The sequence below is a fragment of the Pyrgilauda ruficollis genome, unplaced genomic scaffold (assembly GCF_017590135.1).
Source record: "Pyrgilauda ruficollis isolate IOZ18807 unplaced genomic scaffold, ASM1759013v1 scaffold57, whole genome shotgun sequence".
In the NCBI taxonomy this organism is placed as follows: Eukaryota; Metazoa; Chordata; class Aves; order Passeriformes; family Passeridae; genus Pyrgilauda; species Pyrgilauda ruficollis.
In genome coordinates, this window is record NW_024527377.1 from 6,305,533 (window position 1) to 6,316,891 (window position 11,359).

Consider the following 11,359-nt stretch of genomic DNA (forward strand, 5'->3'; position numbering starts at 1 on the left):
TCACTGCAGCAGAATGGGTGAGGAGCCCAGGGAATTACACAAAACCTCTGCAGTGTATCCCATCAATGATCCCCCAGCCTCCATGGACAATCCCTCTTCCGTAACAGATTTAGAAATGAGTGGTACATGGATTTGTGGGGGCAGAGTAGGGCAATTTCCCTCTAGGCTGGTCTTCTGGGCATTCTCCCACCTCTCCTAATGCTGCAGTATTTCTTTGGAGAGCTGAGACAGCACACCAGTCATTTCCACACCTGGGAAATACCTAACTCCTGTTGAAATGCCTTAGGATGTGGCATAAAAAGTCCAATTGCCAGCAAAGAATTACAGAGTTTATTAACATATTCTCCAAGGGTTATTCAAACATGCTGAATCACAGGCTGTAGTGATAACCCTTAAGTAATCTGCATTTTTGATTTAAACTCACAGCATTCTTGTTGCTTAATTTTTCTGTTGATTACATAAAAGCATTAAAATCTGTATTTTATGATTCCTTTTCTTTATGGCAATTTGAAGATAGGCAGCCTTCCATGTGATCTCTTCTGTTCCTCGGAGTACAAGTTGTATTCAAGGAAGAGCATTAGTAAAAATGGAGAAAAACAAATTCAATTGTGCAACACAGTGCTAGTAAGAAGGCAGATGCCAGAAGCATCCATGAATAATGCATAAAGCCCCTTCTCAAATAAGCTTCTTTATGCAGTGAGTTTTAAGGGTGATATGGGAAAATTTGCACAAAGATTTTAAATTTTCATAGTTGAAGCTTTGGCCTTTGTTTTGTACCCGCTGATATTTCGAGGGCTCACAAGTGTCTCTCAGTGCAGCTTGGAACAGGCCCTTTTTATTTCCCATGGCATCTGCAGGTGATGTAGGAGCTCTTCACAGGGAAAAAATGTTGTTTTCTCCTTCAGCACCACTGAAAACTTTGTCATTCTCTTCTGGTGGTCCAACACTGCAGTGAGAAGCACAGATCACTATGGATGGGGCAAAAGGACATTGCTGCTCCAGAGCATTCTTTCTTATTTGTAACATCAGCAAATTCCCACGGAAATGGAAACCTGAAGCTACTGAGCCCAATGATGCAATGAACTAACTCCTACTTTTTACAGCAGGGAGGTATTTACCTGGCTTGCATTCTTCTCAAGGATAGGGAAGGGTTGTTTGGACCCTGAAATGGCAGCTGCAGGGTAATCACCAGAGTCTCTCCCCAGTCCCTGTCTCCATGTAGAGCAAGCAGTGAAGGACCAGCTACCACTGAAAAATTATTGCTCTTTGGAAAAGGAGTGATGCATCACTGGACTTCTCTTTGTTTTGCCCAATGAATTTTTTTTTTTTTTCAAGATAAGCCGGAAGATATGAACTTATCAGTTACATTTGCACAAGGTATCATGTCCTGGTACTCAATCAAAAAGAAAAGCAGATGAAGCACTTCCTTAAGCTGTAGTCACTACGCTGCAGTAACAGTTGCTTAATTTCTCCATTGCTCTATTTCTGTTCATTCCTACACAGAAGCAGCATCCAGGAACCATTATTGAATTTCTGGAGTGAAGATACCTGAAGTTTCCTCCTAATACAGCTTTGGTAATCAGCACCACAAGCCAATACTGCACCCATTACAATCAGTGGCCAATGTACCTTCCTGTCTCTAAGAAAAATTACACTGGAACTTTTAATAGGAAATTACAAAATGGATTACCTTTTTACTATAAACTTCTTTGTCTGTTTACCTGGAAGCAAAATAATATTAATGTTACAACAGTAAAATGAAATCTATAATTCCAATGTAACTGTCAAAAGAGCTCAGAAGCAATGATAGCAGGTTGCAAAATTTCTGTGGGCTAATCATAAAGAAAGGATCCCATCCTGATTTCAGTTACACCATTGTCTTTTGGGAGCATTTCCAGGAAAATTATGGAGCCACTTAAGTATAAAGAGAGAGCCAACAGGATGAGCCAGCCCTGCAAGAAGTGAGGGAACAGGTTCTTTGCACAGGCTGCCTCCTGTGCAAATCAACTCATCTCCCTGGCCCCCTGATGCTTCACAGTCCTGGAGTAAGGACAGCAACTCCCACAGAATGAACACAGCACTGGCACCAGGACCATGGCAGAGCTCCCAGAACAGCCAGGGACTCAGGAGGACACGTGCATCAGGCCAGCATTGGAATCATTTAGCTTCAGGATACTCACGTTTCCAAACCAACGAGACCATCAGTAAGAAAAGGATGGACCCCACTAGGACACAGGCAATGAGAATGGCAGATCTGGGAAACTGGAAGGGAGAAGAGAGAGACTGAAAAGGCTTTGGTAGCACATTTCCTTCAGAGCTATTTGCACAGGAGGGGCTGCACTGGTGCTCAGAGCACTGGGCTGCAGTTGGCAATGCTGTTCTGAGCTTGCCTGTGCAAGGTGCTGGGAAGACACTTCGAGTTGATAATGATAAACAATTAATTACCCTTTCAGTATTTAATAAACCTTATTCTGAAATATTGAAACTAGATTCAGCTTATTCCACATGAACTTCTCAATAAGGTGCCCAAAGTAGAAGTAGGAGCTCAGTCACCCCCACCCTCCTCTTAGAGATGGGGAGGTGTAACACCCTCCTTCCTAACTTGCGTTTTACCTCGAGGATGTTACCTCCCCTCTCTCACAGGGATGCCAAGGGATCAGTTTTTTCTGAGGTGTCCAAATCAGATGGAATGCTCAGGCTTTGGCTCTAGCCACTGAAAAGATGAACAGGTAGTTCCTGAGCTTCTAAATAACAGTTCAAGCCACTGTTTGCAGAAGCTCTCTCTGTAGTAGGAATACACTGAAAAATGCTTGCATGTCCCGCTACCCTGATTTCTACTCAAACACTCTTGAAACTTACAGGAAGTTTTACCTTATTTCCTCTATCTTCATATTTCCCAGCACTGCCATCTGAATTTGCTGAAACCTCTGAAAATGAAAGAGATTGAAATTATTACTGGCACAGCCACCTGAAGGAGTGAGGGCTGCAGCGGCTGTCACTGCTTCAGTCGAGGAGTAATGAACTCTCAGGGAATGAGAAGGACAAAAGCACCTTGCAACCAGAAGAGAAGGATCAGTTTCCACCACAAATGGTGGCTGAGGAAGCTGTGGGAAACCCCAGCCTTCATCAAGAAGGAGGAAAACCCAGGGACACCTTCCACATCCCAGGTTACTCCAAGTCCCATCCAGCCTGGCCTTGGACACCTCCAGGGATGGGGCAGCCACACCTTCTCTGGGCACCCTCTGCCAGGGCCTCCCCACCCTCACAGGGAAGAATTTTTCCTAATATCCAGTCTAAACCTACCCTCAGTCAGTTTGAAGCCATTCTCTCTTCTCCTGTCACTACATATTCTTGTAAATAGTGTCTCTCCAAGATATAATCCCATTGCTTTTTTTTTTTAACTTTTCAGAGTATGTTATCCCATTAATAACCTAATCTGTCCCAAATATCTCAGTTCTGACCAGTCCCCTGTGAGAGCTGTGTTGATGTGTCTCCACATCCCCTGTGCTTGTATTTTATCAAAGACATGGACAGGGCATGGGTAGCTCATGCCAGTGTGAGTAGAAATTTGTACAAAAAATACTAAAAATCCTGGGAATGTGTGAACACTGCATTTTGTCATGTCTGTTTAATGACACTCCACTCACACACTGTACTTCAGAACTACCCCAAATCCACAAGAAATGCAGATGTAGCAGGTCCAACAAGTCAAAGTTAAATTTTATGGCAACATGTGCAGCCTGGCTGATGGGACCAACTATTGCTGCTCACTTTGATACTCAAAAGAGCAAAGATATTTTTGGGGTGTGAAGTATGGCTGGTCCTGGCAGGATTGTAGCTGGGGGAAAGCAAGTGAAGAGAGAAGAGACATTATATCAGAGCCATTAGATCAGAAATTGCTTGAGGAGCCATCCACCCCAGGCACACCAACCTATCTGCCAAAAATTGCTCTTGGAGATGGAGGGCTCTTAACCCTGGGTTTCTCTCCAGCTGTTCTAACATCAATGTTAGAATGTTCAGCAACAAATCAGCCTTCCCTTGCCTTACAGCAAGCCTGAGCTGGGTGCATTTAGTGCATTATTTCTCAGAGTGAACGAAACAGAGCCAAGAACTGGACTTGGCTTATGGCTTTCACCAGACACCAGCAAATTGTGCTGCAGCATTTTCACACCTTGTGACAGTTCAACACAAGGTTTTGCACGGGTGGGAGTGACTCACACCAACAGGGCACATCTGCTGCTGTTGCTGCTGTTGTGGTGGCTTTTTCCAGCTCATTATCACAACTCAAGCTGCCCCAAGAATCCTGGAGCTCAGACCCTTTGTAAAACTTGATATTTACAATGACAAAATACAGGCATTATCCATCACACCAGAGGGGAGACAAGTGAGACTGGAATGAGAAACCCTCACAAATGTTCAAGAGACCAGTTTAGTCTCTTCTGTGAGCCCTGTCCAGGGGCATTAAGGAACACTTTCTGCTGTAAGTCTTTAGTCTATCAAAAGAAGACCTGCAAAAATCAAAATACTGTGGGTTTGAAAATTAAGAGAGTCATGGCTCTTACTGGAACTAAGAGTCCAAATACAATATATCGTCCTTGAATTTTAGCATTAAATTCTCTGTTGAGGGCACAACACTTGGGAAAGATTTAAAATGGAAATCTCAATGGACTCATAGTGATGACAAATCAGACATCTGAGAGTTCAGCCATGTTGAAAAGTTTGGTTTTTGACTTCTCTCAGACCTGAAATACCTGACAATCATGAGTTATTCAAAACCAACTTCCTTTGGAGGTATAAAAACATGCCTTTCTCAGCTGTTGTTACATTGTGATTTCAAACAATTTCTGTGTGGACCCTGGATAATGCCAGCTGCAATGAATAATCATCAGTACGTGTTTGGTGCACTCTTAAGAACACTCAACAGTTTTGTTGATGCCAACTTTTTAATTTCTCTGAGCAAGCAACTTGTAATGTTCTCCTACTCACCCCTGACTGACATCTCTTCCATTAGGACAGAGGTGGTGGTTTCCTCTGCACTTGGAAGTGTACCTGGGAATTCAGTAGGCACTGAAACAAAGTAAAAAGTAATGCTGATAAAGATCACTAAATAGAAGGGTCACCATATGGCATTCAAATCTGTGCAGACATCAATCTGTGGAAAGGAAGTCAGTAATGTGGATGAAGTAACAACCCACAAATGGTTTGATAACAGATCACTCTGATCACTAATAACAGCAGCAGCCTTCATATGAGATGAGAATGTAAACACTCAATTTAAACATGTTTTGAATTGTCACTATTTCTCAAGCAGAACATACTCCAAACTAAACTTTCCACCAGGCAATTTCAATTGTCTTTCCCAAATCAAGAAAAAAAATTAGTGCACAGTTCAATGAATCTTTCTTACTCCTCTTCAGGTGCTGGGCTTCACATTTGTTTCTGTTGTACTCCATGAGGTTCCTGCCACATTATTTCTCCATGTTAAAGCTCCTCTGCAGGAAGCCTGACCCTCTGCTGCCTTGGCTGTTCACCCCAATTCAGCATCATCTACAACGTCTGACCTGCGTTTGCCTAAACCCCCTGAAACACACCCTTAGGCATCTCAGAGAGAACTCCCCAGATATAAATATAAGCATTTGGAGAGTCTCTAGGATGCCAGACAGGCTAACACAGACCACCTCTGCTCCACAGAAAAAGGGAAGGATTGGTGCTGGTTACCCTCTGTGCTTCCAGGGAGCGTGGAGCAGAACATGTCATCTTCAGTCGTCACATCAGTTCCTTGGGAAGTGGTTGGAAAATCTGGGAGAGCACTCGTTTCCACCACAGTCAAAGGAAAAATATAATTTTCTGTCCCAGCAATTGTTGGGGGAGCAGAGGTCTCCCCTGTAGTTGCTGCTGGAGACTTGGGGGCTGTGGTTGCTGGTGGAGGGGTGCTGGTTGTCAGCAGGACTGTAGTCTCTGGTGTTGGCTGGAGATCAGAGATTGCCTGAGGAGCAGAAGTTGTTTCTGCAAAATGTTTGGAGAAAATAGGAGCTTCTGTGGTGGTGGTGGTGGTGGTGGTGGTGGTGGTGGTGGTCGTTGTGGTTGTGGTCACTGGAGGTGCTGCATGGAAAAAACACAGCCAAGGGAAAACCCAGGTCAGAGCATTCACAACCAGCCCTGAGGGAAGCCAATGCAGAAATTAATAAAAATTATCTGGCTGCTAAAATACCAAAAATGAAGGTGGGAGTGTTACTATTTTAATTAGCTGAAAGCATGACCAGTCCGAGAAATTCAAGATTTACAGATCTGCTTTTCTTTTTCTTTTTTCTTTTCCAGTCTCAAACACTCCCTCCTTAACCATCTTGTAGAACTGGAAGGGCCAGAACCTTGTGTGGTAGAACCCCAAAGCTTGAAAATTTTGTTATTTTGCTTCTCAATGTCCTCATAAAAATACAATTAATAAAACAGCTCTGTTTTTCAGCTACAATCTTCTTGCTAATTTTTGCACCTGATTCTTTTTTCATGGCCTGTTGCCCTCAGCCTCAGGGGCAGACAAGCAACTGCAGCATTTTTCACCCTCTCTCCTGTTGTATTCTTTAAAAAAGACAAACAAATATGCTGTGAACATCAATTGCGCTCTGTAAAAGCCAGAAAAATTTGTTTTTCTGCTTTGTGGAGGGTGGGTATCATCTCTTTTTTTTTTTTTTTTCTGTGCAGGATTTTGCTTTATCCTGCAGCTAAGAAAAATAATAGGAAGGGGAAGAAGCCCTTCAAGACTCTGAGAATTTCCAAATATGTGGATGTTGAGGACCCACCCTTAAGGGGAAGGAAGCACCCTTAAGGGTGGACCAACCTAATGTGTCTCCTTACAACATGAATGAAACTAAAGTCTTCAATGTTGGGGTGAACCTCAAATGAAAAGCTGAATTTCATTCCAAGGGCTCCTTAAATTATAAATCCCTTTTTAATTCCATCATCTTTTAAAAAGTCAAGCCGAGCTACACAACAAGAAATGAAATATTCATTTGAAAGGCAAAAAAAAGGGTAAAATTTAGGGATTTTTTTTTTAGTTTAAACTGCACATTGACTGTGAGTCAAAAAAAAAGACTGGATGTGGCACTCAGTACCATGGTTTAGTTGAGGTGTTAGGGAACAGGTTGGACTCTATGATCTCGATGGTCCCTTCCAACCTTGTGATTCCATGTGAATTCTGTGATTCTGTGATCTCCCTTGAAAAATATGTAATCTGGGAAAAACACCTTTGGCCAAAACACACCAAAAAAGTGCAGATAGACCCCAATTTTCACCACCCAGGGAGTGGATTGTCCCTGCTGGCCGTGCCCCCAAGGCCCCCAGACCCACCTCTGGCCACCTCCAGGCGAATGTTCCGTTTGATGTCGTTGAAGAGGCCGGGGATCTCCACCCGGCAGCAGTACACGCCCGCGTCCTCCGCCCTGGCCGCCCCAATGGTCAGCGACACGTCTCCGAAGGAAACGTACCCGCGCAGGCTGTACCTCTGGGATGCTCTGAACGCCACCTTGGCGCCGCTGGTGTGCAGGATTTTGTTAGTGCACTTTGAATTGGGGCAGGGGCCCCGGCCCCAGCACATGTCGGAGATGCCCTTGCGCCGCGTCACGCGGTAGGAGCAGGGCAGTGTCACAGGCTGTCCCTCTGTCCCTCTGACAACGGGGTCGGACACCGTGTGTGCTGTCAGGAGAAGGAGCAGAGGGGAGTGCTGTCAGGCTCTGAGGGTGACTCTGCCCACACAACACAGTGAGTGAGCAACGGGTGAGCAAACACTCCTGCCTGCAGGCCACAGCTGCTGATCCCCAAGACTTCTCCTGCAGCTCGTGCCCCAGGGCACTACAGGCAACAGCCAGGAGCTCTCAGGCTTTGCTTTGCTTTGCTCCTTGCTCTGGTCCTGGCCGGCTGCTCAAAAAATACATCAGACGTGGTGAGCAAAGCTAGGGTCTATCACTGGCAGCCCAAGCACAAACTGAACCTCCACAAATGGAATTTGAGAACTCTGCTCCCATCCCATCTCCTCTCCTAGGAGGCTGTTTGAAAGTTGTTCAGAACCCTGTTGTGAAAGACATCTGGTTTTCTCAGTCCACCATCACCTCCTTCAAAAAGGAAATGCTGTCACAATTGCCTTTCACTGACAGTCTCAAAAGCAGGGTCCAAAATACTTATTCATGTGTGAAATTAGGGCCTAATTAAACTGGCACAGCAATGGGATCTGTCTGTAGGAACCTGTTCTCAGAAAGTGCACTGAGCAAGTCCTGCCAACCAATCCCACTTACTTGTGGAACTCTGTCTACAGAGAAACTTTAGTTGTTGGTGTTATACTGATTTTAAAAAGAGCACATGCACACTTTCTTTGTCCTCTTACTCTTAGTGACCAGCTTAGGTCCATGTTTACAGCCAGTACTCACCTTGGCATCTGGTCTTAGTATTTGCAATATTTGCAATATATTATTCCCTCTTAACAGTTTGTGATGTTCCTAGATTGCCTTAAACTAGAGATTTCTTCTTCACAAAAGGCACTACACAAAAAAGTTCCCAGACAGGAACAAATCTTTCCTGGTTTACATTCACCTGGTCTATGTCAGTCTTCTTCCTACCTTTCTTCTACCCCCATAATATCATTTACACACTGTGGAGCAGGAACTGAGGGATCTTTGGGAGCAACCAGACCTGTCCTCCAACCCTGCAGATCTGATGTCTCATGGCCAGCTTGCTCACCCCAAAGAGGACTTGCTGCTGCTGCTGCTGCTGCTGCTGCTGCTGCTATTATCACCAGCTACGGCCCTGGTTTGCCAAACATTTCTATTTTGCCAGCTGTTTGAATGCCTTTCCTTTTTGGCACAACTCCCAAGGAGCAAACAGATGCTTCCAACTGTGTCCATGTCTCTTTTGTTTTCTCTTTAATGGACTATTCCCTAGGCGAGGCTTTAGTCTGTGGCAGGCTGCCTCATGACTTGTTATTGGGATGACATTTCAGATCTGTTATTGCTTATCCTACTGGCAAGAGAAGCCAACCCATTCAGGTTTCCACAGCTCCAAATGCTGAAAGAATAGAGGCAGACAAAACAACAGGCAATATGGCATGAAGGGCAGGAGCTTCTGCAGAGAAATGAAGGCAGGAGATGCCAGAAACTGAATTCCTGAATACAGGATAAGGCTTTGCGAGATGGTGGCTTTGGCCCCTGGAAAGGGAAGGTTCATTTGCCTTGAAACAGCAAAACTGAGAAGAGAAAACAGCTTCTCTGTATGGAGAAGTCATGCAGTTGACCTTGAAAGTATTTCTGTGAGGGCAAGGGGTTAGTCACGAGCAGGTTAACACATTCTTTCAAGAAGGTCCATCAAAGATATGTGCAAAACCAGCTGAAACTGTTGTTAGAATTCAGGTCACTGCTTCTTGAGGAGGAATGGGCTCATCTTCTGCTATTTCAGCCCATTTCTGCACAGCACAAAAGCAGCCTCATTAAGCAATCCTTTAACAAATGAAAATTTGCCTGCTCTTCTCTTTGAAAGAAGCAGAGCCCTGAACTTAGTAAATAAATAACTAAGTAAAAAATTTGAAAGAAGAAGAGGAAAGACAGGAGGTATCAGAGTGTCTTCAGTGCAGTTTCCCCCTAGTATTCCTGTTAGAAAGTTACAGGTTTTGCAGTTTCAAATCCTCTTTCAATTTCTGTGAAGCTAATGTTGCCAACATCTGCCTGCACTGCAGGCTGCTGAGGAGAGCTTCAATACTGCAGCAGCCTGGATTGAACAGCATGAATCTTTATTTAATAAGGATTAAATAACTTCTCAGGTGCAGCCTCTTCCACAGACTCATTTTCTGAAGGAAATAGTAAATAGGAGGGAATGAACATGTCTTTGAAATTAGGAGCTTCCTGAGACCCTAGGAGGGGAATCCTGCCCCTCTCCATGGCCCCGACCTTCCAGGCATCCAGGTCTGACCCAAGGCTCTGCCTGCCTGTTCCCACTGAGGTCTGTGAGGTCACTCTTAAGTCCTTCACCAGTGAGAGAGAAATGGACTGCAGATGTTTAATATCCCATCCAAAATAGAAAGGGGGTATTCATGATTGGTCAGATCATACAAGTATACTCATATTTGTGTACAGTCTCCCTCAAACCCACCCTCAGGGGCAGCTGGCACTAAGTAGTAATTCCAGTAGTTGCTCCTGTAGTTGTCTTCTCTCCCACAAACTGGTCATTGAATGGACAAAAACATTCATCCTCCAGCCAGGAAAGATGTTTGAGAAGATTTTTTTCTCTTGATCTCTTCCTGGAATAATTTTCCTACTTTGCAGAAGATATTTAGAATCTTTGACCTAACAATCCTTTTTATTTTTATCCTTACTGAAGCTTCTTTACTGATGAGATTGCAAAGGGTATGACTGATAAACAGAAAAAAAAACATTTAACTGGCTATTGAACCTCAAGACAACTCATTCTCAGCATGGAGCTGAGTTAAAGAGCAGAAAACAAAAAGCCATTCTCATACTTCAGGAGCTCTGCAAGGGGAGAGAGAACAAGGGAACTAACACAGAGGAAACTGCGCACATTTTTTAAAAGTGAAAAAACCACAAACCTCAAGCAGTATTAACTCATAAATAAGAAAATTTTTGAAGCTCTATATAAAATTATGATCTTTTTCACTGTTTTGTTTTCACAAAAGAAGTGTTGCTGGTTTTCATTTGAAAACAATGTTAGTTTCCTGAGCAAACACACAAAAAGCAGGTGAAGACTCACCTATAAAGATCTGTATCATCATCCAGTGAAACAGCACAAAATGGGACATTCTGGCTGACAGAGACACCAGGGCAGCGAGTGGAAGAAGACAAAACCAGATCGTATCCTTTCCTGAGTCCGAGTGAGTCCCACTGAAATCTCATTTCTCCATTTCCAGATTTTACATGCTGCAAGTGTTTCTTTTCTACGCTTCCGGATAGGAACTGGCCAAAGAGGGGATCTCCTGCTGTGCTCAGGGCTCTGCAGCCCCACTTGGGGCACTCTGGGCACTTCTGGGCCACACAATTTAAGGACATTCAGGTACTGCAGTGACAGAACCAGAGGACACAGTCTCAGGCTGCATCAAGGGTGGATATCAGGAATATAGGATGGATATCAGGAAAAAGTTTTTTATGTAAAGAATGATAAAGTTCTGGAATGGCTGCCCGGGGAGGTGGTGCAGTCACCATCCCTGGTGTGTTTAACAAAGCCTGGATGTGGCACTGGGGGCCAGGGTTTAGTTGAGCTGTTGGGGCTGGGTTGGACTCGATGATCTTGAAGGTCTCTTCCAGCCCAGTGATTCTGTGAGTTCTGTCAATGTGCTCAGACGAGGCCAGCTGAGCAGGGGCTGGAATGA

At 44.2% G+C, this 11,359-nt stretch overlaps 1 protein-coding gene across 1 annotated transcript; it reads right to left on the bottom strand.

The window, feature by feature from the left end:
• Positions 1 to 321: 321 nt before the first annotated feature.
• On the bottom strand, positions 322 to 10,873 carry LOC121361368 (T-cell immunoglobulin and mucin domain-containing protein 4-like). Its single transcript, XM_041482000.1, has 8 exons — positions 10,744 to 10,873; positions 7,345 to 7,689; positions 5,719 to 6,102; positions 4,987 to 5,067; positions 2,860 to 2,927; positions 2,181 to 2,262; positions 1,691 to 1,721; positions 322 to 946 (listed from the first exon to the last, which is right to left on the bottom strand). Exons 1-8 carry the CDS (start codon positions 10,790 to 10,792, stop codon positions 874 to 876), a joined length of 1,113 nt encoding a protein of 370 aa, XP_041337934.1. The 5' UTR covers positions 10,793 to 10,873; the 3' UTR covers positions 322 to 873.
• Between the last annotated feature and the right edge of the window lie 486 nt (positions 10,874 to 11,359).